The sequence below is a fragment of the Ceratotherium simum genome, chromosome 33 (genome assembly GCF_057802395.1).
Source record: "Ceratotherium simum simum isolate JZ-2026a chromosome 33, ASM5780239v1, whole genome shotgun sequence".
Taxonomy (NCBI): Eukaryota; Metazoa; Chordata; class Mammalia; order Perissodactyla; family Rhinocerotidae; genus Ceratotherium; species Ceratotherium simum.
The window spans coordinates 18,072,335-18,098,313 of record NC_141932.1 but is presented as its reverse complement, the minus strand read 5'-3'; the positions used below and the strand labels follow the sequence as shown (position 1 = coordinate 18,098,313).

The window sequence follows — 25,979 nt, the reverse complement described above, 5'->3', positions numbered from 1 at the left end:
CTCCCAAATAAGGTGATGTAAAACCACGCTGGCAATGGTTATACGGCTCCTTCTGAAAGCCCCAGAGAAAGGGAGCTATCCCTGGCCCAGGGGGGCTGAGACTTCAAGAAAGGCACACTGCCTGAGCATCCGGGCCTCCAGCCCAGGACCCACGGGGACAGCCAAGCACAGGAATGGGCTGAGGGGCAGAACCAGCTGAGAGGGGCGCTGAGTGTCAGATTCCCCATTCCCTGCCACCTGCCACCAGAGGGGTGAGGAGTCAGGGAGAGGGGACAAAGAGCTCCTTCCCTACCAGACCCCTCAGAGAGAGCCCCTCATTCTCTCCAGGACCCAGGACAGGAGTCTTACGGCAGCCAGAGACCTGGCGCTCAGAGGGGAAGCAAAAACCAAACCTAAGACAGAAAACTGTGAGCCTTCTGGAGGTTCTGGGAGATTCCTGAGGGAGAGGGACAGCTGCTCCAAACCAAGTCACCTTTATTAAACTCATCTTGTGTGTGCGAACATGCGTGCGCGTGTGTGTGCGTGTGCGTGCACGCACATACACGCAAGCACATATTTCAGGCCTGGGGCACCACCCCGTAGAGCTGGTGGGGAAGTAACTTCTGCTTCTCGTTGCAACTGTAGATCCATCGGGGGCGGACGAACACCAAGGAGGGGTTGTCCATCAAGGCCTGCAGGGTTGGGTGGGGTGCATACAGGAACATGTGAGTGAGGAGGGGATGGAGGGGATGCAAGGGCGGGTTGGGTCTCCCTTTCCTTGCCCCTCTGGGACTCACCTCCTCAAAGCTGGGGTCCCACTCCTGCGCCGTGATCACAAACTGGACCCGGTCGCTCATATAGTCCTCAAGCTCCCTGGTGGGAGAAGAAAAAAGGCAGAGAATCGGTGTCCCCTCTCCTGGCATCCTACTCCCCCATCATTCTCAAAGGCCATCCTCTCTGTCCCTACTGTGTCCCCTGTAGGCTGCCTGTGGACCCCCTTCCTCCCATGTGCCAGTCTTGCGCAGCCACAATACTGACAGATCCCCCAGTTCCCCCTGCCTCCCCCCCACCCCCACCGTCGCTAATCCTTTCAGAGGGGTGGTGGGGAGCCTCCCTTTAGAGAAGAGGAAACTGAGGGGAAGCCGTGCATCCCAGGCTGGCAATGAACCACATGGCCTGTGCCCATCCTGCAGGGTAGGCCCCTTCTCCGTCCTCCCATCGCCTTCCTTCCCACACCCTACCACAACCCTCCCGGGACCCATCACCCCCTCCCCCTGGAGAGGGGGACCACCCCCAGAGACTGACCCATTGAAGGCGGTGACATATCGGCTGAGCTTCCGCCGCTCATCCCCAGGGAACTCCCCATACAGGAAAAAGTGTTTGCCCTGGAAGAAGTCTGCAGGGGAGATGGTGGGAGAGCCAAGTGTGAGGCCCCTGGAGTTCCAAGGCACCAGCCAGGAGCCACAGAACACTTGGAGGCAAGACGGGAGGGCAGGCGCAGTGGCTGCTGAGGGGTGTTCACACACACCTGGCGGGGTGACAAGCAGTGGTTCCCGGCCAGGCCCATCAGAGCCTTCCGGGAGCTTTTGTTTTTCCTTTCTTGGCTTTAATGGTAAAAGACACAATGACTATTATTGCAACATGTTTCTTACACAAATCTGTGAGTGTTTTCTTAAATCACAGGTGGGCTGGAATCACTTATTTAGCCTGGCCTGGGGTCGAAACTCTCAAGCCTGCCCCTTCTTCCTTGGCTGTCTCACGCCTTCTCAACCAGCGCCTTCTCTGGCTCTGACCTTCAGGATGGCTCTGTCTTCATTCCCTTTTGACATGACTTTCCAGGCCATCAATTTGCTCATGCCACTTTTGGGGCTTTGGAGGACCAAAGTACTTTCCTGTCCCTCACCCATGAGGAACTGGGTAGAAACAGCTTCTTCCAGTGGCCACTGAAGCTCACTCCGCTCAGACTCTCTGACTGCCTCCATTCTTGACCGGCAGAGGCTCCGACTCCTGCCCCCACCCCACGCCCCCTGCATTCATGTCTGAGACGACAAATAACAATGCCAACACCACCCACGTCCCAACAGAGATCAGTGCCCACATCATCTGTGTGCCCAGGCAAAATTGAACCTGGCAGTGGGGCTGGACATCTGCAGATTCTAAAATCCCCTGATCCTGAAGCCTAGGGAGGGTGAAGCCCTGGGGTAAGGCAGGGCCATTCACGCTGGAGTGGAAAGCCAAAGGGGCTCACACCTGGCACTGGCTGTGACGGGCTGTGATGGAGGCGGTCACGGCAGGCAGTTGGGAGCGGGGTGGAGAGGAAAGTCACGAGAGGATGCCAAAAGGAAGGGAACAGGCCTAAGAGAACAAGGAGGTGGCAAAGGCGGGGGGGTTGGGGTTGGGGGGGACAGACAAACACAAGTCACAGGGGACAGCAGAGATCCCAAAGCTGCTGGGGTAAGTCACAGCTGAGAACCGAGAGGGACAAATCCCTCCTCAGGAGAGAGGGAGGGATTTCCTACCTGGGAGCTCGGGAACTGGTAGGTCGGGGGACTCCGGGGGACCCTCGTTGTCCGTGTTCTCATCCGTGGATCCCGCATACGGGTCCTCACCATTCTCCCCCTGGCCAGGAGGCTGCCTTTGTTCCCGCCGCTCAGTCACCCTGGAGGAGCCAAGAGGGGTGGAAGAAGAGCATGTAGACCAGATCCCCCTCCACCCAAGGCTGGGGCCACCCTGACTCCCAGCCCCCACCCTACCTTCTCAGCTCATCCTCAGTGTCCCCAGAATCTTCCGCCCCATTGTCCTGTCCTTCTGCGAGTGGAAGCTTAGTCAATGTGAGGTACCCGCCTTGTCTCCTGGGAAGACTGGTAACCCTCCCTCCCAGTCTCACACCCTAGCACAGAAGCAGGCATCCCAACCCCCAGCCTCGACTGCCCTCCAGATCCAGTTACAGAGCCTCTGCCTTCTCCTCCCCCAGATCCATTGTCTGGGATCCAGCCCCACCTCCCAGAGACCCAGGAGCTCACGCTTTGAGCTCCTTCCCCTCTTAGATACAGAGCCTGGGTCTCCAGTCCCTCCTCCCTCAGACCCAGGAGTCCGGGACCCCAGCCCCTCCTCCCTCAGACCCAGAAATCCCGGCCCCCAGCTCCTCCTCTCTCAGACCCAGGAATCCAGGCCCCCAGCCCCTCCTCCCTCAGACCCAGGAGTCCACGCCCCCAGCCCCTCCTCCCTCAGACCCAGGAGTCCAGGCCCCAGTCCCTCATCCCTCAGACCCAGGAGTCCAGGCCCCAGTGCCTCCTCCCTCAGACCCAGGAGTCCAGGCCCCCAGCCCCTCCTCCCTCAGACCCAGGAGTCCAGGCCCCCAGCCCCCCCTCCCTCAGACCCAGAGGTCCAGGCCCCAGTCCCTCCTCCCTCAGACCCAGGAGTCCAGGCCCCCTCAGACCCAGGAGTCTCGACTGTTAGCCCCTCCGCCCTCAATCTCTGACCTGACTGTTCCCGCTCAGCGTCGGTATCTTCCTGGGGTCCTGGTGAGGCTGGTTTGGTCTCTTCTGGGGTTGCAGGTCTCTGGGGTGAGCTAGGTCCTGCTGCCTGAGGGGGCTTGGTTTTGGTCTGGGGGCGCTGAGGAGGGAGGGTGGGTCAGTAAGGAGGGAAAGGGCAGTGTGGGTGTGAGTGTGTGTGGGGTGTGTGCCCAAAGGAGGCAGAAGTGGAGAGTTTGGGGTACCACAACAGATCCATGTCCTCCTCCCACTGTACCCTCCCACACTCGGGCAGGGGGAATCAGACCTTTCGAGGAAGCTTGGGGGCTTCATCCCCGCTGCTGCCGCTGTGAGAGGCCCCCTCGTCCTCGCTGCTGGAGCCTGGCCCTGCCATGAGGTACCTAGGGGAGGAATCAGGCCTCAGACAAAGAGCATATCGTGTCCTGTGGGGGAGGTAGGGAGCTGGCATTTACTAAATATTCAGGGTCACGATCGTGGCCGCTCTCCCAGCCTGCTCCTCCTCCCTGCTCCGGAAGGGCCCCAGTGACCCTCAGCCACCCCCCCACACCAGAGACCTGAGCACTCCCTGCCCTCCACTCCCTCTTGGGGAAGAAACGCCCCATTCCAGACACAAAAAAAAATCAAATAATTTTCCCCTTTGAGAATCAAAGTCAGTTTTTCATTAGGAGAATGCCTACCAATTAAGGGAAAAGTCTCAAAAGCAAATACATTTGTAAAGACCTTGACACTATATTCATGGTTCCTTAAGACGCTGACACTCCGGGAAAAGAATTCTCCCAGTTCTAATAATAATAGAAGCAGCTAACACTTACATGGGACTTCCTATGCGCCAGGCACTGTTCTAAACATTTATGACAAATTGAATCACTGAATCCTGGGGTAGGTGCTATTTTTAGCCCCATTTTACAGATGAGGAAACTAAGGACCAGAGAGATTAATTAATTGGCCCCAAATCACAGGGCAGCAGTATGCAGCAGAAGCAAATGAACGTGCTGGCTTTTCTCTCCTGGTGCGCACATTAAGACCCTTCTGTGCCTCATAGGGTTGTTTCAAAGCTGGTGAAACACTGTTTAGGTGACACACCCATGGGAACTTCAGAGGATGGAAGTGTGGCAGTTGATTGGAGAATCTAATGGTAGGTTTACTAAGCTTTTTCTTTAAAATGCTGTGAATTAAAAGATTTTCAAAAACTCAATTTGTGATCATTGTGGAGAGAGCCATCCCCCTGGAATCCTCCTTCTCTGGTTGATTTTTTAAAATATAAAGTGCTTTCTGATTTTTGTTTTTTGTCAAAACCCAGTCGCAAATCTAACACTGTTTGTCTAGCTGCCTTTTCTTCCACCTCTCCCAGGCGGACAATGATCCAAATCTAGTTCCTCTGCCCCTAAATACATCCCCAACCCACCCCTCTCTCCACTTCCGAGGGCCTGGCCGCTCCTTGACCCTCCACCCCTCACAGCAGAGCCTGGCCCTGCCCCACCTCAAACCCTCTGTGGCTCCCCATGCTCACAGAGGAGACCCCCGGAGCCAGATGGGTTTCAGAATTTTGAATTTTTCAGATTTTAGAAAGGCAAGTAGCAGGTGTACAGATTGTTACATAACACCCCCTAGTGGGGTATGAGGGACTGCCTTGTAAATCAAATCCATTAATATTTCTGTAATAAATATGATGACACACTTAATGGGATAAATAAAGCCCATAAATAGCCTCACATCAGTTCAGGATGATTGTGCAGCCAAATGAGTTTGTGCTAAACCTAGAGAAGCACTTTTGCTTCCAGAGATGTCTGGATTCCCGAACTACAGATGAGGGGTCTGTGGAGCTGGACAGAGCCTAGGGCCTTGGCCGGGCACTGGAGGCCCCTTCTCAGCTGACCCCACCCATCTCCGAGCTTCCACCTTCACCTCCACCTCTCCCCAGCACAGATCGTCTCTCAAACACACCAGCCGCAGCCCCAGTCCTGAGCACACTCAGGGCTTCTCTTCTCTCCCACGGAGTATGGTTCACATCTTCCCTCCAATCCATAGGCCTCAGATATGACCGTGCCCTTCCTCAGCTCAAAAAGCCTTCCACGGCTCCTGCTGCCCCCAGCTGAGCCCCACCTGCCACTCCTCGGGGCAGATATCGGGCTGACCTAACTCGGCTCCTCTGCCCAGCGTGCTTTCTGCCTCTGTTCTGCCCAGAAAACCTCTCCTCGTCCTTGAAGACAGCCCACTCACTGCGGCCTCCCCTTGGGCCTTCCTCCATACTGTTTTATAACAAGTATGGCCCCCTCATCAAAGTCGGAGCCCTTCAAGGGCAGCACCTGACGCCTGGGTGCCCAGCATCGTACAGCCCAGCCTGGCATCAAGCAGGGGCTTCATGGTCTCGCTTTGAATGAATCTAAACAGGCCCCGACACTCTGTTCTCCCACCTGTGAGCCTTTGCACGTGCTGTTTCTCCAGCCTGCGATGTCCTTTTCCTTCTCCACTAAGCAGACTGCCCAGAGCCTGCCAAGAACCCCCAGGCAGGCCCCTGCTCCCTCCTCTGCGTCTCCCAGCCCCTGCCCCTCCTCCTCTCAGAAGTCAGCTGACTCTGGGCTGGGCACCAGTGTCCTCTACCAGCAGGCCCCAGTCTGATTTCTCTCCAGATCCCTGGCATTGCCCAGCATGGGGATGAAGGGCAAGGTTGGTGTATGTATGTGTGTGCACGTGTGTGTGCATGCATGTATACCACACGCGTGCACCGAGGCCTCACCTCCGGGAGGGCAGCCGCCGACGCATGCGGTGACAGTCCAGCACCCACTCTTTACGCACGATGCGGCCTCCGAGGCCTAGGACCTGGCTGTACTTGGGGGTGTTGGCAAAGGCACAGCTAGTGGGGAACAGAATGGAGGGTGTCAGTCAGGTGTGATCTGAGGGGTGAAGGGGAAAGAGGGAGACAAGGAAGATAGAGAGAGGGAGAAAGAGAGATGAGTAAGAGATAAAGAGACAGATGCGGGAGAAAGAGAAAAAGACAGATGGAAACTGAGGGAAATAAGAAGCAGAGAGAAAAAGAGGCAGAGGATACAGAAAACTGAAGACAGAGAGAGAGAGAGAGAGGCCGACAGGGAGAGAGAGAAAGCAAGATGGAAGAGACAGAGGGACATGGAGAGGCAGCAGCAGGGAATGTGAGAGAAGGGCCCAGGCCTACATGAGGTGGGTGCTGTCTGGGGTCCAGTCTGGCCGATACTTGGCCCCCAGCTCTAGGGCCTTGTCCCGGAGCTCCGAGCGGAAGGGGTTCTGGAAGCCACTCAGCACCACCACCACACCCTGAAGGATCTTCCCCAGCTCCTGTGGGCCAGCTCGGTGTCCCCTGGGCTCGGTGCCTTCTCCTCGGGGCTTCCCTGGCACTGCCGCCCGTGCTGGGGCAGGCACTGGGGAGGTCGCTGGGGTTCGGGTGGAAGCTGGCACTGGGGAAGCCAAAGAGTGGATTTAGTTAGCACTACCAGGACTAGACCCCCAGCCCCTCCTCCCTCAGACCCAGGAGTCCAGGTCCCCAGCCCCTCTGCCCTCAGACCCAGGAATCCGGGCCCCCAGCTCCTCCTCCCCTAGGACAGGAGCACAGGCCCCTTTGAGAACAAGGAATCCAGTCTGCTCACATTTGGGTTTCTTGAGGGCAGGTGGTGACGGTTGAGGTGATGGTTTGCTGGGGGTCTTCTTTTCTTCTTGGTTCAAATCCAACTTCCTCTTCCCCTTGAGGGACTCCTGGGGCTGGGGGGTGGGATGAGTTGAGGCCTCTAGCTTCTCTCCTCCTCCTCCACCCCTCCAGGGTCTGATGATCTCACCTTGGAGGTGCTGTCTACTGCCTTGGAAGCTGGAGAGGCTGAGGCGGCGGCACTAGAGGCCTGCAGTGTAGCGGCTGCATAACTGGGTCCTGCTGGGTCACTGGCTGTGGCTACAGAGGGAGAAAGTGGATCCAGGATGAGGGCTGGGTCCTCAGACTCTTCAGCTCCTATCCATGGGACACAGAACGTTGTTCCCAAAACCCTGCAGTGACCCAGGAGTCCAGGCCCCACCGCCTCCTCCTCCCTCAGACCCAGGAGTCCAGGCCCCACCACCCCCTCCTCCCTCAGACCCAGGAGTCCAGGCCCCCAGCCCCTTCCTCCTTCAGACCCAGGGGTCCAGGCCCCCAGCCCCTCCTCCCTCAGACCCAGGGGTCCAGGCCCCCAGCCCCTCCTCCCTCAGACCCAAGAGTCCAGGCCCCCAGCCCCCTCCTGCCTCAGACCCAGGAGTCCAGGCCCCCAGCCCCCTCCTCCTTCAGACCCAGGAGTCCAGGCCTCACTGCCCCCTCCTGCCTCAGACCCAGGAGTCCAGGCCCCCAGCCCCCTCCTCCTTCAGACCCAGGAGTCCAGGCCCCACTGCCCCCTCCTCCCTCAGACCCAAGAGTCCAGGCCCCCAGCCCCCTCCTGCCTCAGACCCACGAGTCCAGTCCTCCAGCCCCCTCCTCCCTCAGACCCAGAGTCCAGACCTCCAGCCCCCTCCTCCCTCAGACCCAGGAGTCCATACTTCCAGCCCCTCCTCCCTCAGATCCAAGAGTCCAGGTCCCAACCCTGTACTCACTCAGGACTCAATTTTCCATACTCACCTGGGGGAGTCTTATTGATCCGGCTGAAGAAGAGGGCCCCTGGTCTCAGGGAGTTGGCGCCCTCATCCTCCTCCTTCACGCGGAACTGGCCAAGCTTGGTCACCTTCTAAGGTCCCACAAGGTCAGTGCGGTGGGTGGGCAGTGGGAAGGCAGGGGTGAAGAGGGAGGGAGAAGGCTCTGGGGGTGGTGGGTAGAGCTCACCTGGGATGAGGCCTCTGCCTCATCTTTGTCTGGGGGACTGTGAAACCGTACAAAACTCAGGCCATAGGGGGAGTCCTGGGAAAGGAAGGCTGGGAGTCAGGGAGTCTGGCTAAGGACAGAGGCCTGGCCCCCAGCGCCTTTCACTTAGGGAAACCCTTTTCTGGCTCCTTCCCTCTTATGGGCACACATGTCTAGGGAGGTGCCCGGATGATAGTGACAACGCTAATAACATGAAGCTGTTACTGAGCCATAACTCTGGGTTGGGCTCGGCACTAAGCCCTTTCCATGCATTAGCTCCTCCAGCCTCATAGCAACAGGCAAAGGCTGCTGGGTGTCCAAGCGAATCCACTCGTGTGTGCCCCAATTCATGCCTGCGGAATGGGGGGCGTATCATGTGCCACTTCTGGAACACAGAAATGCTCCAGGCTCTTTTCCCCTCCAATGGCTGGATGCAGAGACATAAGATGGAAGAAGCCAGGGCCCCTGGATGATCGGCTGAACACCCCCCCAGGACAGTTCCCCGGGTAAAAAGCATACTTTTATTGTGTGGTATCACTACATACTCAGTCTCATTGTCACCACAGCTTAACACCCCTAACTTACAGCAACCCTATAAGGATTAGGAAACTGAGGCCAGAGAGGTTAAGTCACTTGCCCAAGGTCACACAGCTGAGAAGTGGTGTAACCAGGTTTTGAACCCAGCGGTCTGACTCTACATCTCATGATGTTAACTCCTAGGCCCACTCTACCAGACCACCTCCCCAACAAGTCAGCTGCCCCCTCCTCCAATTCCCCTCTGAGGTCCTGCAGTTCACCTTCCCTGGACACCCCCCAGGAAACAAAGCATCCTGTTAGGGTGAGGATCTCAAACCCACTTCAGGGAACGCAGGGACCCAGCCTCCTCATAGTCCCATGGGGAGACCAGCTGTCCCTCTGCAACTCGATACTGGCCCCTGAGCTCTCTCCTCGCCCAGGACCAAGGACCCTGCACCCCCAGCTCCCACCCTAGGTACCTTGCTATAGGGCTGGCTGCAAACAATTTTGACGCGGTCCCAGCGCTTCTCGGCTGCTGCCCGGACCAACTTGTCAGGCCCAAAAATGCGAACGCGGTTGGGGTTTGAGCCACTGCGGCTCTCGGAAGGGGACATGAAAGACGAGGTGACCAGAAGGACCTGGGAGAAGGCACAGCGAATGAGAACCAGGGCTGGCTGGTCTAAATGACACCTCCTATGGGCTGGGAAGAGGGCAGGGGCCCGAGCGGGGGCCAGGTCGCCCCGTGACGTGCCTCAAGGTCTCTAGACTCTTCTCTTATTTCCAGGCCTCTAGTCAGTCCTCCCCAACATAGGCCCTAAAGGGATCTTTCTAATTCCAGCTCTGAACGATCCTTCTCTCAGTTCTTCCATAGTCTTCCATGTCTGGCCACATGGCGGTCTACACGGCCTAAGCAACCCTCCCAGCAGAGAATATTCACGACTCGCACAATATTCGAACACCTTTTGGAAATGCACGGCTGGGTCAGCGGAAAGGCAAGGGGAATTACCGGAGGTCAGAATGAGAGCGCGGAATCCAAAGAGGTAGGGGAGCTGCGCCCGTGACTGAGTGACCGGCTCTCAGCTCAAGCCCACCCTGGGATGCTCAGCTCTGGGGTGCTGGGCGGGGACATTTCTGCTTCTCCAGCTGCTCCTGTCAGGCTCCGCCAACAGGGGTCGCTAGAGAGAGGCCGCAAGGCTGGAAGAGGGAGGAGGGGTCCGCTCCTTCCCCAAGTCTGGTGAGTAGCCTCACGGATGAGCTTCCACTTCTGCCGAGGCTCCTTCTCCCGGCCGCAGATGAATCCAGTTGGGGCTTCGAGCTCTTGCAGAACCCGCCTCACTGCACGCCTCTCAGGGACACCAGGGCCAGCCGGCGAGTGCCCCCTCCTCAGGGTCTGGGTCTCAGCTCTATGGAACCCCACCTCCAAGTTTCTAAACAGCTACGTTTCAATAATCCCAACCTCTTCCTCTTGTTCCCCCAACCTTAGGGGTGGTAGCTGCTCCCTGCAGGTGCTTCTCCATCATACTCAGTCTTCTGGCCTGTTCAGTTCAGCACAGTCGGCCCTCCGTATCCGCGGGCTGGGCAACCGCGGCTTCAAGCAACCACGGATCAGACGGCCTACGATGCTTGCGTCTGCACTGATCCTGTACTTTTTTCTTGTCATTATCCCCTAAACAATATGGTATAACAACTACTGACATAGCATTTACATTGTATGAGGTATTATAAATAATCTAGAGATGATTTAAAGTATACGGGAGGGGGCCGGCCCCGTGGCTTGGCAGTTAGGTGCGCGCGCTCCGCTGCTGGCGGCCGGGGTTCATATCCGGGCGCGCACTGATGCACCGCTTCTCCGGCCATGCTGAGGCCACGTCCCACATACAGCAACTAGAAGGATCTGCAACTATGACATACAACTATCTACTGGGGCTTTGGGGGGAAAATAAATAAATAAATCTAAAAAAAAAAAAAGTATACGGGAGGATGTGCGCAGGTTATACGCAAATACTACACTGTTTTATATAAGGGACCTGAGCATCCACAGATCTTGGTATCCGCAGGGGGTCCTGGAACCAACCCCCACAGATACCCAGGGACAACTGTACCTAGTTACTAATTCTTTATGTTAAATTCTCTCTGCTAAAATAACTGGTGTGGTTTCAGTCTCCTGATGGGACCCTGACTGATACAGTGGGTGGCAACGATATTGGTGTTAGCCACAGTGACACAGAGCTTGATTTTAAAGGGCCCTAGGTGGTGGTGGCAGGGGAACAGAAGACAAAGCCTGGGCTTCAAGCAAGAAAGAACAGTATCTCAAAGACTTATCACCAAATCCCATAGAGCTGGGCCCCTCAGTGGGCAACCCCTCCACGGGTAAATTAGGGGAAAATGTGCCTTGTGCAGTCAGTAGGAGGCCTGAGCTCTGGAGGACAGCAGAGAAAAGATGAAACATTCTCTCTGGAGAACTCCTAAAGTCTGTGCCCTCAAGGATTCGGAGCAAAAATTCATACTAGGTATCTGCATGGAAAAACCCAAGCTGAACATTTTAAGTGGTCCCATGTACACAGTATGACCCGACATCAGGGCAAATCTTCTCTGGAGGAATGTACTTCAAATCAAGTCCTCAAAGATGTCCCACAGATACAGTCCCAAAGAACAGAAGTTAACAACTAAACACACACACCCATGAGGCATGAGGCAACAGCTGCCATGACTGAGGGTCAGCAGAAACCACAAACTGCAGACTCAGACCCACAAAGCCTGCATAATATTGAAATTATCAAACACACAATATAAAAGTAAGTATGTTTAATAGTTTAAAGAAATAAATGGAGATACTGACAGTATGATGAAGGAACAAATGACAATCAAAACTGACCAGGCCATTTTGAAAAAGTGAAAGAGCTGTGCGTGCAACACTAAGGAATGACCCATGGTTGGGCTAAGCAATCCAATTCCCTCTGCCAATAGCTGGTCCAAGGATGTGCACATGACCCCGTTCTGGCCAATGTGAGATTAAAAGGAAGGCTGCTAGAGCTTCTGAGAAAGATTTTCCTTCCTCATTAAAGAGAAACAGAGGACAGAAGAGAGCCACTGAATTTCTGCCATTCCACTAACTCCAATTCCTGCTTTGGATTCTACTAAGTGATGGAGGGAGCAGCAGCAATCATCTTGTAACGTGAGGGCAAGTCAAAAGAATCAAGAGGTGCCAACCAAGCACCTTGACTTTGTTAAGCTGCCAGATCACCTCTGGGTTTGCCTAATGCTAGACTTCCCTCCCAAGGGAACAATAAATATTCTTATACATAAGCCAATTTTAGTTGGGTATATCTGTTCTGACATGCTGTGAAATTTGTGAAATTAGAAAACAAAAGCCTTTTGCTGAGAAAAACAGAATATAACTACATGTCTCTTTGTGCTCAGCTCTGATTATGAAAAGGAAATGACAAAGAAAATTACACAGAAGGGAAGCCATCTCCCTGGCCTTGACTATACCTGTTTATAAAAGGCCTGACTGTAAGCTGACAGGGGAGGTCAATTTATCAGCTAGTGACTAAAATGAAGGCGCAATGCCGACTCCGGGTGGCGGCTGCTCCCTGTATAAGAGGTAGATTTCCTCTGCATATACTCTCCTCTCATTCATCGTAAAGAGAAAACAACTCTAGGTAACAGATCGTTTTATTACCCAACATTGTCTTTACGGTTCCAGGATTAAACCTTTCTTCTCTAGACTGTTAACTTCGAAAGCTTATAGATCTCCTTTGTAGAATTTAGGAGAGAAAAAAGAACATGTTGTTGATTTTGTAGAAAATGGTATTAGTTATTCCAATATGTGCCTTACACTTGATTTATATAGGTGACATCAACACTGACCAGCCCTGCTCTGCCCTTTGTCCTTTTCTTTCTTGGCTCTTCCAGCCCTATCTAGTCTTGGGGTTGAAGCCAAACATTATAAGCCTCAGAGTCTTTAATTCAGTCTTGGCTAGAAGTTGTAACAAAAACCAGAGGCTCCAGCAGAAGTTTAATTAAAAACCTTGAAAGAATGGGAGACTAATGGCATAGGCATTTTCAGACTTTATAAAGATAAAGCCCTGAGCTAGCCATTCCATCTTGCTAGATAGATAAAAGGGTGAATAACAAACATGAATAAAAATAAACCAGACATGATAAAATTTTAGCTAAAAACGCACTTATTCTGTTTTCATCATTATAAAGTAGAAGTTTGATCTAAATCTGTTTGCCGAGAACAGAGAAGTTTTTTTTCTTTTGGTGAGGAAGATTGGCCCTGAGCTCACATCTCTGCCAATCTTCCTCTATTTTGTATGTGGGACGCCGCCACAGGATGGCTTGATGAGCAGTGCGTAGGTCCGTGCATGGGATACCAGCCTGCCAACCCCGGCCACTGAAGTGGAGCCCATGAACTCAACCACTATGCCACCGGGCCAGCCCCCAGAACTTTTTTTAAATAGTCCAAAGACTGTTGACTTTGCTAAAATAGTTAAAGAAGGAGGCCATTAGACTGGGTGACTCTAGTGCCTTAGGTAGCCTGCGTAAACAACCAACATCTAAGCCAGAGCCAGGGCACTTGAATCTAAGAAAATGGAATGCAAGGACAACTATCATAACAGCCAAATAACTAGATTTTCCCAAATAATGCAACTGTTTAAGCTATAGCCAATTAAATAATTTCTCTGCTTTGCTTCCGTGTCTTCTCTATAAAAACCTCTACCCTAGCCCGTCCACAGAGCACTCCTAATCATTGTCAGTTTTGGCTGGCCAATTCAAATTGTATGCTAAAATAAACTCTTCAAAATTTAATGTGCCTCAGTTTACCTTTTTACAACTAATATAACCTTGAGAATAAGAATGTTAAAGTAGGGCCGGCCCCGTGGCTTAGCGGTTAAGTGTGCGCGCTCCGCTACTGGCGGCCTGGGTTCCAATCCCGGGTGCGCACTGATGCACCGCTTCTCCGGCCATGCTGAGGCCGCGTCCCACATACAGCAACTAGAAGGATGTGCAGCTATGACATACAACTATCTACTGGGGCTTTGGGGGAAAAAATAAAATGAAATTATAAAAAAAAAAAAAAAAATGTCTATATGTTAACAATTGGGGAATGTGAGTGCAGAGTATATGGGAATCCTTCGTACTATTTATGCAACTTTTCTGTAGGTCTGAAATAAATAGTTATTGACAAGCTGGTTTTATAATTTATATGGAAATAAATGCAAAGGATCTAGAATAGCCAAGGGAATCTTGAAGACCAAAGTTGGAAGTTCCAACACAATCTGATATCAATATTTACTATTAAGACAGCGTGGTAGTGGCATAAAGATAAACATGCAGAACAGTGGAACAGAATGGAGGGTACAAAAATAAACCTACATATATATGGTCAATTAATTTTCAAATAAGAACCAAAACAATTCAATGGGAAAAGAAAGTCTTTATAAAAAAAGTATTTTCAACAAACAAAAAACAAATAGGAAAAAAATGAACTTCATCCCCCACTTTACACAATATACAAAAATTCATTTGTGATGGATCAGAGATCTAATTGTAAAAGCTAAAAATATAAAGCTTCTAGAAGAAAACACAGGAGATGGTGGTAGACAGAATAATGGCCCCCCAAAGATGTCCACATCCTGATCCGTGGAACCTGTGAATATGGCAAAAGGGACTTTGCAATTAAGTTAAGGATCTTAAAATAGGGATATTACCCTGGATTATCCAGTTGGGCCCAGTGTAATCACAAGGGTCTCGATAAGAAAGAGGGAGGCAGGAGAGTCAGAGTCAGAGAAGATGATGGAAGCAGATGTTAGAGGAAGGGGGCCACCAGCCAAGAACTGCAGGTGGTCTCTAGAAGCTGGAGTACGTAAGGAAATGGATTCTCCCCTGGAGCCTCCAGAAGGAACCCAGCCCTGCAGACACCATGATTTTAGTCCACTGAGGCTGATTCTGGACTTCTGACCTCCAGAACTGTAAGATAGTAAATCTGTGTTGTTTTTAGGCACTCAGTTGGTGGTAATTTGTTACAGCAGCCACAGCAAATTAATACAGGGACTATCATCATTACTTTGGGACAGGCAAATATTTCCATAGGACACAAAACACACTAAGTGTTTGGAAAAAAACACCTTGGAAAAAAAAACCTTGATAGATTGGACTTCATCAGCTTCTGCTCATCAAAAGGCACTGTTAAGATAATGAAAAGGTAAGTCACAGACTCAGGGAAAAAATTGGCAACACACATATCTGCGGAAAAAAACCACTCTGAAAAAAATACATGTTAATGCCCATGACAAAAAGACAAACAATCCAATAAAAAATAAGCAAAAGACTCAAATAGACACTCAATAAAATAAATGAATGGTCAGTAAGTACATGAAAGGCTACACGATGTTGATGTCATACTATGTCAGGAAAATGCAAATTAAAGCCATAATAAAATACCACTACATACCATTCGAATGGCTGGGATTTAAAATATTAAAAAGACAGGCAATACCGAGTATAGGAAAGGATATGGAGAAACTAGAACTCTCATATACTGCTGAAGGGAATATAAAATGGTACAACCACTTTGGAAAACTGGCAATTTCTAATAAGGTTAAAACAGCTATCTACCCTAAGACCCGCAATTCCACTCTTACGTATTTACCCAAAAGAGATCTCCATACAGAGGCTTGTACGAGAATGTTCACAGCAGCTTTATTCGTAATAGTCAAAAAGTGGCAACAGCCCAGATGCCCATCAACAAGAGAACAGATAAACAAACTGTGGTCTGTGCTTACAGTGGAACACTACTCAGCAAGAAAGTGGAACAGATACCGACACATTCACAACATAGAAGAACCTCAAAAAAACGGTACATCAAGTGAAAGAAGCCAGCCACAAAAAAGGGGTACATACTGTAAAATTCCATTTATATGAAATTCTGGGACCAGCAAAACTAGTCTGTAGTGACAGAAAATTCTGAGATGAGAGGTTGCCTGAGCTGGGGGTGAGAAGGAACTGTCAGGGAAGCTGGAAGTGCTCTAAGCCTGGGTCTAGGGACAGTTACACAGGGGCATACATTCATCCAAGCTCTCTGACCCACAGTAAGATCTGTGTATTATACTGAATGCAAAATATACCTCAATTAAAAACAATTTCTTGGGGCCAGCCCCGTGGCATAGCGGTTAAGTGCGCGTGCTCCGCTGCTGGAGCCCAGGTTGGGATCCCGGGCGCGCACCGAAGCACTACTTATCAGGCCATGCTGTGGCGGCGTCCCACATAAAGTAGAGGAAGATGGGCACGGATGTTAGCTCAGAGCCAGTCTTCCTCAGCAAAAAACGGAGGATTGGCATGGATGTCAGCTCAGGGCTGATCTTCCTCTCACACACACACACAAAATCTCTCACTGCAGGAAAACAACACATCTTGTGGAAAACTGGTTTGTTCATTTAAGATTGTAAACTCTCCTTGTCACGGTAGGTTTATTTTTCATCCAAAATGTTTCGCTGATTAACCAGCTGGCTAACTATGATCTCACCGATCCAGCTCTAATTAATTAAACCAGTAAAAAAAGGCACGATGCTGACTTTTTTTAATATTCGTAATACAGCAAAAGGCATTCCCTCTTGTAAACGTCTGTCACAAATAGTGAGTAAGAGGCATCCGAAACTAACATGTGACTCATCTCCGCCCGGGCCTGGCACCAGAAGGCTCTGGGGAAGCGGTGATGGGGGCCTCTGGGGCTGGGATCAACCTCTCAAGGTCTGGCTTACCTCGTAGTCTTGCTCCCCGGCCCCTCCGGCCGAGCTGCCCACCAGCACCTCCACGAAGGCCGAGCCGTCATTCCCGATGTCCACGCTGTGTATCTGCTCCTCCTTCTCCAGCTGCGGGAGAGAAAGCCCACCGTCAGGGCCCGCTCTGCCCCTGGGCTTGCTGTGGACCTCAGGAGCGGGATGACCCCCATCTGGGCCGCCGTGTCTCCTTGCAAGGTCAGCTCTGTGACAGTGGGGGCCGGGGCTGAGTGGTGCCACTGTGTCCCCTGCACACAGCACAAGGTGTGGCACAGAGTTGGAGCTCGAAGAGTATTCACTGACCGAATGCATAAAACCCCTCCTGACTCTGCCAATCGACTTATAACATGCCGCCATGGAGCTCTGCTCGGGAGCACTTGCCAGAGTCATAACTTGATTCAAATAATCATGCAGACAAATGGCACACCTGTCCCACCTCCACCCCAATCATGCAGGACTCTGTGGAAGCTCCCTGAGGGTAGGGGCCTGGTCTGGTTTTGCTCACCATTGAGTCCTCGGTTTGAATCCCAGCTCTGCCACACACTAGCTGCTGGCCTTGTCAGCTAACCTCTTGGGGCCTCAGTTTCCTCATCTGTAAAACGGGGATGATCACCAGATCCAGGATGATGCACATCAATACTATGGCCACAGGGCCGGCCCGTAACAGGCACTGTACTGCTGTCAGTCAGGGGCATTATTAGTCAATGCTCAATAATTATTTGGCGGAAGAAAGAAAGAGCTGTCTGCAGGAAGGCTTCCCCCACAGGATCTGCCATTCCCTTCTGAGAGTTACAGTCACAGAAAGCCATGCGGGGGTGGAAGGCAGTTAGGAACGGCTGAGGCAAGTCTCCTGCTTTCCAGTTTGGGGCTCTTCTATTTGCATTCTAGAATGACAAGTTATTACAACCCTCAAAGGTACCTAGTCCACACCCTACACAGCCCCCACCCCAGGGACCATCTGATGCTCCGATCTGTCTGATCACCTCCCAGTTAGGAAGTCACTCAGATGTCGCCTGCCCACTACAGACTGGAATATCCCTACGTTGGAGGAAGGAGCATGGACTTGGGGTGAGGCAAGCCTAGGTTCAAATCCAGCCCGGCCACTTCCAAGCTGTGCAGCCCTGGGTGAGGTACAACCTCTCTGAGCCGCAGTTCCCTCACATGTGAAAAGGGAGGGTCGTCCTAATAACCCTCCTTCTGAAGGGAGTTGAGACGACACGGAATAGTAACAATCACAGCAACAATTGCAGTGCACATCTAAGTGCTCACGATGTGCCAGACACATCATACATATATCTTCTCTCCTCACAACAGCTCTGCGAGGCAAGGGCTATTATTATCTCCATTTCACACGTGAGCAAACGGAGGCAGGAAGCGGTTATGTAACGCCCCCAAGGTCACACAGCTGGTGAGCGGCAGAGCTGGGATGGGAGCCCAGGCAGGCTGGCTGGAGTCCAGGTGTGCTGGGGAAAGAAGCGGTGCTGAGAGAAGGGCCTTCTCAAGGCTGCACAGGGTTGGCTTCCTGGAGCCTCTCTCTGCCTCCACTGCTGCTTCTAGCTCTGAGCCCTGGGACGGGGTGTGGTGCTGCCCAAGTACACAAGAAGTCCCAGTCTGACTTAGCCTCCTGCCACACTGATGGCTCTCCTCCAGCCACGCCGGCCTTCCTTCTGTCCCAAGAATAGGCCAGCTCCTTCCCACTGCAGTGCCTTTGCACCTGCCATCCCCTTGCCTAGATCATCAAACCTTCCCAGGGCTGGCTCCTTCCATCACTCACGTCTCTGCTCAGATGTCACCTCTTCAGACCAACCAGAGCAGGCTCCCTCACCTCCTACTATGTGCTACTCTCTATCCCTAACTCTGCTTTATTTTTCTTCATTGTCACCACTTGACATTATACAGTTACAGTTTCTATTTGTATTTGTCTAGCATCTGTCTCCTCTACTAGACTTTTAAGCTCCACGAGGGCAAGGACAATATCTGAGTCATTCCCCACTGTGTCCCCAATGCCAAGGACAGCGTCTGGTCCTTCCCAGCTCTGCTTACTTACTGCTGTGTGACCCTGGAGCAAATGGTTTCATTTCACCCCTTGGGCCTCAGTTTCCTAACCTGTAACATGGGGACAGTAACAACTTCTACCTCTAGAGTTGTTGGGAAGATTCAAACAGGGCATACACACACAAAATCCCTGGAACGGAGCCTGCCACAGAGCAAACACTCCCTAAGTGGCAGCTGATACTATTATCCCTGGAGGCCTTCAATACATTCCTGATGGATGGATGCACAGATGGAGAGGAAGCCCCAGAAACCATCTGACAAAGGAACAAATGCCCCCTGGGTTGTAACTCTGGCTCCGCCCTCCCTGACCAGTGGTTTTGGTGAGTCACTTGCCTCAGTGTCCCCATCTGTCACAAAAGGACCATCCTGGCTAACATTTTCAGATTCTGTGTGCCAGGCGCTTTGTGTTCTAGTTTCCTACTGCTGCTGTGACAAATGACCACAAGCTTAGTGGCCAAAAGCAACAACACTTCTTGCAGATCTGGAGGTCAGAAGTCTGAAATTTGGTCTCACTGGGCTAAAATCAAGGTGTCAGCAGGGTTGCATTCCTTCTGGAAGTAACAGGGGAGAATATGTTTCCTTACCTTGTTTCCAGCTTCTAGAGGCCATGGCCCCTTCCTCCATCTTCAAAGCCAGCATGGCATCACTCTGACCTCTGCTTCCAACCTCACATCTCCCCCTTCAACTCTGACCCCTGCCTCCCTCTTTCCCTTATAAGGACCTCTGTGATTACACCGGGTCCCCCCAGATCATCCAGGATGCTCTCACCATCTCAAGACATTGCATCACATCTGCAAAGTCCCTTTTGCCACGTGAGGGAACATATCCACAGGTTCTGAGCATCAGGCCATGGACATCTTTTAGGGGCCATTATTCTGTCTACCACACTTGGCTAAGCTCTTCCTGGGCCAGACATCACTGAATCCTCACAAGCACCTTAGGAGGAATGGTCTGTTACTATCCCAGTTTTACAGATGGGGAAACTGAGACTCAGACAGGTTAAATAAATAGCTCACATGTCACACACAGCTAATGACTGGCAGAAAAATGTGGACCCAACTGCCTGACTATAAACCAACACTTTTTCTCAACTCCCCTATTTCAATCCTGAGGTAAAAACTCAACATCTTGATTTCTCCCATAATATAAAGCACAAGGCCCTACATCTAGTAGGCTGTATATACAGCAGTCCCCCCTTATCCATGGGGGATCCATTCCAAGACCCCCAGTGGCTGCCTGAAACCACAGATAGTACCAAACCCTATATGTACTATATTTTCCTATATACCCATACCAATGATGAAGTTTAATTTATGTTAGGCACAGTAAGAGATTAACAATAACCAATAATAAAATAGAACAATTGTAACAATATACTACAATAAAAGTTACTGTAGACCTAAGCAACCCCAGCAACTTCAGCACACGATTCTTTTTCTTTCCTTATTGAGTTGAGAACTTTTACTTTTTCACTTAAAGGAAGCACTTTACGGCTTCTCTTTGGCACATCTAAATCGCCAGCATCACTATTCTTGCGCTTGGGGGCCATTATTGAGTAAAATAAGGGTTACTTGAACACTAGCACTGCAATACTGCGACAGCTGATCTGACAACCACGACAGCTAAGTGACTAACGGGCGGGGAGTGTATACAGTGTGGATACACTGGACAAAGGGATGTTTCACATCCCAGGCAGGATGGAGTGACGGCGCGAGATTTCATCACACTACTCAGAATAGCGTGACATTTAAAACTTACGAATTGTTTATTTCTGGAATTTTCCATTTAATATGTTCAGACTGCCATTGGCCATGGGTAACTGAAACCGAGGAAAGCGAAACTTCGGATAAGGGAGGACTACTGTAGCATCTGTATTTTAAATGAATGATTCTTATTGCCTATATAACTACTTCTACTTTAAACACATATATATACTCCTTTGTATTTCTTCTTTTTGATAAATAAAAAATTTCTCATAAAAACAGTTATATGGAAACAACCCAAATGTCCATCACCTGATGAATGGACACACATTGTATGGTATACCCATACAATGGAATAGTATCCAACTATAAAAACGGATGAAGCACTGATCCACACTACAGCACGGAGGCACCTCGAAAACATTATGCTAACCTTTAAGTAGGACACAAAAGACCACATATAGTATGATCCTTTTTCTACGAAATGTCCAGAATAGGCAAATCCAGAAACAAAAAATCAGTAGTTGCCAGGGGCAACCTGGGGAGGGGGAAATTGGGAGTGACTGCTTAAGGTTATAGGGTTTCTTTTTGGGGTGATGAAGATGTTCTGAATTAGATAGTGGTGATGATTGCAGAACATTATCAATATACTAAAAACCATTGAATTGTACACTTTGGTTAAAATGGTGAATTTTATGTTATATGAATTTTATCTCAAAAAAGAAGTGAGTGTTCAGTAAGTGTCAGCTGTGAAGGGAAGGGCTTAAGCCCCAGATGACCGTTATCTGTGGCCTGGGTCTGTGTGTACCTTTCTCAGGAAGACACAATTCATGACAGTGAAACAAACGGGACTCGGAAGGCGTGCAAAGTTCCTGGGAGACATCATGTTACAAAATTGTTCCACATCCATGAAAGGTTACCTACAATTTAAAAGAAAAAGGTAGAACTTTCTGCAGTGACAGTGGATCTCCAAGATACACTGTTATTTGGAAAAAAAAGCAAAGGAGAGAACAGTGTATATACTATGTACTCTAAAAAGGGGTGGTAGGGTGGATGTATATGCTTATATGTGTACAGTGACCCAGGAGGGCCACACGAGAAACCACTAACAGTGGTTGCCTCAGGAGGGAAGAACTGGGTAGCAGGAGTCGGGGGAGGGAGCAGGAGGCGATGGGGGCAGGTGGCGAGGGGGACTTTCTTTTCCGTGTATACCCTTTCGTGCCTTTTGAATTTTGCACCATATACATATAATACCCATTCAAAAAGTAAAGTTAATAAAACCACAATGGCTCTCTCCAACAATGGAATACTATACAGAAATGAGAATGAACCAACATCATGACAGCGTAATGTTGAGTGACAGCAGCCAGATGCAAAAGTATATACTGCGTGACTCCGTTTATATAAAATTCAAAACCAGGCAAAACAAATCTATGTTGTTAAAAATCAGGACCGTGATTACACTTGCGGGCGTAGCGACAGGAAGGAGCACAAGGGGTGTCGAGAGGCCGGGCATGTTCTGTTACTTGATCTGGGTGTGGAGTCAGAGGTTGCAGTTTGCGAGGATTCACTGAACTGTGCACTCTGCTGTACATGTTACACATCAAAAGAAGGTAAAAACAAATTTAAAACACCATGATGGCAAACTGAGTGATTAGAAAACCACTGAAAAATAAAAACAAAACGTGTGTCACCTTGCTGTCGAACATTTCTTCTAAAGAACACACCTCCAGTGCCGCACCAGAGTTACACCTGGACTGCATCCCAGTCGTCCCCTTAGGCCCAGGAGCGGTTAGCAGAGAGGTTGGCACTCTCTGGGAGCAGGTGACGAGTTGGCGACAGAGCCTCCTGTGGCTACCACGAACAAAAAAGGCATGTGGGGCTGTCACGAGCAGAAGACTGAACCCCATGTGGTAACACCCCGAGGTTGCATAATATTGTTTGGAGGAGAAAATTCAGGGTAGTAGGAAAACCCACAGATCAGTCTACGTGTCTTGGTGTCCGGAAATTTCTGCCTTACCACTTGCTTGAAAAGAACCAAAATTAGCGTTCGGTGAATTTGGAGTCACCCTGCATATTGGCAAGTGCCAAATACAATCAGATTTTCCAAAGAGTCTCTAACGTGGGATAAATTATCAACAGCTGCGATGCTGCTTGCTCCTGCATTTGTTCCCTGCAGTTTATTCTCAACGTGGAAGCCAGAAGGATTCTCTGAGAACCTAAGTCAGAGTCATTCCTCCTCTGCTCAGAGCCCTTCAGTGGCTCCCATCTCGTCTCCAGTAAAAGCTGAAGTCCTTACAATGGCTTTCAGGCCCTAAGTGTGTTGGGGGCCCTCTACCACCACCCCATTAGCTCACCTCCTACTTGTCTCCCCCTGGCTGACTCCACTCCACCCACACTGGCCTCCTTGCTGTTCCTCCAGCCCGCCAGGCACCAGCCTGCCCTGCAGTCTGTGTTTCTTCCCCAGATGTCTGCATAGCTCACTCTGCAAACATGTCACCTTCTCAGAGAGGCCTTCTTGGATCACTATTTAAATAAAAACCTCTTGCCACTGCCTGCTCCCCCAGCTGAGGCATTCCCCATTCCTCTTACCTGTTTAATTTTCCTCCATAGCACTCATCATCTGACGTATGTTTTACTTACTGATTTCAGTCTTTCCCGACTATGTGAAGCTCCAGAGCACTGATCTATTTTTGTCTGTCTGTCCACTGCTATATAGCCCCAGTCCCTAAAACAGTGCTTGGCCCGGGAGAAGGCGCTTTGTAAATAATTATTCAATGAATGAATGAACAAATGAATCCATTCACTCCCGAGTCTACAGGTCCTGTCCCTGTGCTGACAGTCTCCATGCTTCTGTCTCCAGCTTCATGCCTGACTCCTCACTGCCTCCTGGATGCTGCCCCTTGATGTCCCAAAGTCACATCAAACCTGGACATCCCAACCAAACGTATCACCTTCTTAAGCTGCTCCTTCTCTGGGTTTCAGTGACAGCTGCGATACCTCCCTCAGTCTTCCAGGCCAGAGAATCCTGTGCCTCATTCTGGCCTCTCTGGCTCCCTCACCCCCCCATGTCCTGTCTCTCCTGCTTCTGGTCTCTCTGCTCCCACTGCAACTGGGGTACAGAATGGAATGTGGTTTTCCTGGGGTCACCTGATCATAGGAGAGCCCTGCAGATTCATCACTCAGTAATAATAACAGGAATCCCTCCCTTTACACAAACACTTACATGTTCACAGAGCACTTCTGCAGACATTATGTCACCGGATTTTCACAACAGCCCTGGGCTTAGATCTCATTATTCCCAATGGACGGATGAGAAAACGGGTTCAGAGAAATAAAACAATTTGCCTGAGGTCACAGAGTGAGTAAGAGGGAGAGCTAAGGACTTGAATCCAGGTCCCAAGACTAAATTGTCAGCAACCTGTATCTCCCTCAGTTTACAGTATTGGCTCTGGGCAAGTTGTATAACCTCTCTGGGCCTCAGTTTCCTCATCTGTAAAATGGGGATAATAACAGATCCTAGGTCATGGAGTTTTTATGAGGATTCAATGAGTTAATCCATGTGAGGCATTTAGAATGGTGACTGGCAGTTGTAACATTGAATAAATGTTAGCTCTCATTATTATTACTATGTTAGGGACTTAGGAGATGTTTCAAGTCCCAAAATCATTCAGAAAATCTCGTAGGTCTGTATATTTTTCCTCAGAAGAGAATCGTCAGCTTCTCTCTAATTCTCAAAGGCTCTGTGACTCAAAAGTTTTTCAGAACCATGGGACAAGAGAGACCAAGAATATGTTCAACACAATCATGTAAGCCTTGCCCCCGAACATCCTCCAAAACACCCCTACATTCAGAAATAAGGAATATGGCCAAAATCAAGAAAGCCAACGTGTGAATACAAAGCAGTATGACAGAGTGGTTAAAAGCACCAAGAATGGGTTCAAGTCTTAGTACTGCCATTTATTAACGGTGATAACGGTCCCTACACGATACTGCTCTTGTAAAGAGCGAGCTTGTGCAGATAAAACACCCAGGCCTGCACCTGGCAAAGAGCAGATGCTTAAAACACACTTAGCTCTCTTCTCCCACCAGTTTCTTATCCCTGACAGGAACAGCCTGTTTGGAATTCTGTAACCATCTCAGGTCAAACCACCCTTTCCTCTTTGCTTCCCTCCACGTTCACAAGGCTATGGTGCAGATTCGGTGAGAGCATGGACAAAGGCACCCAGAAAGAGCCTGGCCAGCATTCCAGAAATGGTAGCTTAAACTGGCCACTTCACATCTCCCCTCCGGATGCTTCAGTTTCCCCATCTTTGAAATGGGGTTGATTGGCTTAGATGATCTTCCAAGACACCTTCCAGCCCGCAGCCCACCGACTTTAGAAGGCAGGATACATGGCAATGATTCACTCTGTTCCGGCGGAGGAAACTGAGGCCCAGAAGGTAGAAGCCATCAACTTGGGCCACACGCTGATTCCTATGGTCATCCTTGGCCTAGCGCCTGGATCACCTTCCTCCTCTGCTAAGGGGCACAGTGACCACGCTGCCCATTTTCCAGGTAAGGAAGGCAAAGTGCCTGGACTCACTGCCAGTTGGCTCAAGAGCAGAGTCCGGGCCCTGGGTCTCCAGACCCCTATGAAGAAGAAGATGGGGGGGAGTGGGGGCAGGATCACCTGGAGCACCACAGAGATGGTCTTCTCGCCCGCCTTGGCTGCCCGCCATTTTCGGTAAGTGTCGGCCTTGAGAAGGTTTTCTGCACAGTGGGTCTGGAGATAAGAGCGGAAAGGGGAAAATTAGGGTACAGAGATGCAGGCCCCAGCTCTCAAATTATTCATTTCAGTCCTCCCAAGCCCCCTGTGACCCCCCTAGATTTAGGTTTCCCCGTTAATCCCCGCCCCCACTCTGCCTCGAGTCCCCTACAGCATTGTCCCCTGGACGTTCACCTCTGGACTCTCCAAGCAAGCTCCCCTATTCCTCCTTTCCTCTCCGGAAGTCCCACAGCCGCCCAGAAGTTCCCCTATTCCCCATCTCTCCCAGAATTCCCTAGAGCGTCCTGGAAATCCCTCCACGACCCTCCTCAGACTTCCATGAAGTTCCCTTTTACACTCCAAAAGTTCTTACAGAGCCCCCTGAGAATTCCCTTACGTCTTCCAACCTCCCCCACGCCAGTCCCTCACCGAGTCCTGGCTACTGCAGGACACTACATGGCGGAGGCGGATCTCCGGCATGTCAACGTCGTGGGCTTCGCCAGGCCCGAAGGATGAAGAAGGGTCCGAGTTTGGGGGGCGGGGAGGGGGTGCTCCCTGCGCGGGCCTAAGTGCGCAAGCGCGCGAGGCTCGGGCCTTTCAAACCGCGGCGCGCCCGCGCTCGCGTCGACACTGCGCAAGCCCAGTCGCGCCTCTCCGGAGAGAGGCGCCAAGTCCCCTAGCAACGAGCTTCTCCTCTAGCCCCGCCTCTCATTGGCCCCACCACTCTCTAGCCCCGCCTCCCGATGACGCAAACACTCTGCTTTCTGGGCGCCTAGCAACAGGAGCGGCTCCCAGGATTGGGCCCTAGAAAAAACTCGCCATTCTCATTGGATGACGCAGTCACCGCCCAAACCGAAACCTATAAAGAGAAAAAAA

The 25,979-nt window shown here is 50.8% G+C and overlaps 1 protein-coding gene across 4 annotated transcripts; it reads right to left on the bottom strand.

Moving 5' to 3' along the window:
• Window positions 1-457: 457 nt before the first annotated feature.
• XRCC1 (X-ray repair cross complementing 1) lies at window positions 458-25,711 on the bottom strand. Of its 4 annotated transcripts, none has more exons than XM_087421647.1 (17): window positions 25,533-25,708; window positions 25,029-25,121; window positions 16,581-16,691; window positions 9,294-9,452; window positions 8,281-8,355; window positions 8,080-8,185; window positions 7,280-7,389; window positions 7,094-7,205; window positions 6,646-6,904; window positions 6,211-6,327; window positions 3,760-3,853; window positions 3,462-3,594; window positions 2,733-2,787; window positions 2,499-2,638; window positions 1,285-1,375; window positions 777-852; window positions 458-671 (listed from the first exon to the last, which is right to left on the bottom strand). In XM_087421647.1, the coding sequence occupies exons 1-17, from the start codon at window positions 25,581-25,583 to the stop codon at window positions 558-560; spliced, it is 1,896 nt and encodes a 631-aa protein (XP_087277773.1). In that variant the 5' UTR covers window positions 25,584-25,708; the 3' UTR covers window positions 458-557. The 4 variants fall into 4 exon arrangements, with proteins under 4 accessions (XP_087277773.1, XP_014650623.1, XP_087277775.1 ...); XM_014795137.2 differs by having other exon boundaries at window positions 2,733-2,784; XM_087421649.1 differs by lacking the exon at window positions 9,294-9,452.
• Between the last annotated feature and the right edge of the window lie 268 nt (window positions 25,712-25,979).

What these genes read in the sequence shown, in the direction of transcription:
- XRCC1 (XM_087421647.1), bottom strand. Translation starts at nt 25,583, where the DNA reads ATGCCGGAGATCCGCCTCCGCCATGTAGTGTCCTGCAGTAGCCAGGAC. An exon ending in TGCCCTCAAGAAACCCAAAT is followed by an intron (nt 6,905 to 7,093) that starts GTGAGCAGACTG and finishes TGGCTTCCCCAG; the next exon opens with TGCCAGCTTCCACCCGAACC. An exon ending in ACTGAGGATGAGCTGAGAAG is followed by an intron (nt 2,639 to 2,732) that starts GTAGGGTGGGGG and finishes TGGCTCCTCCAG; the next exon opens with GGTGACTGAGCGGCGGGAAC.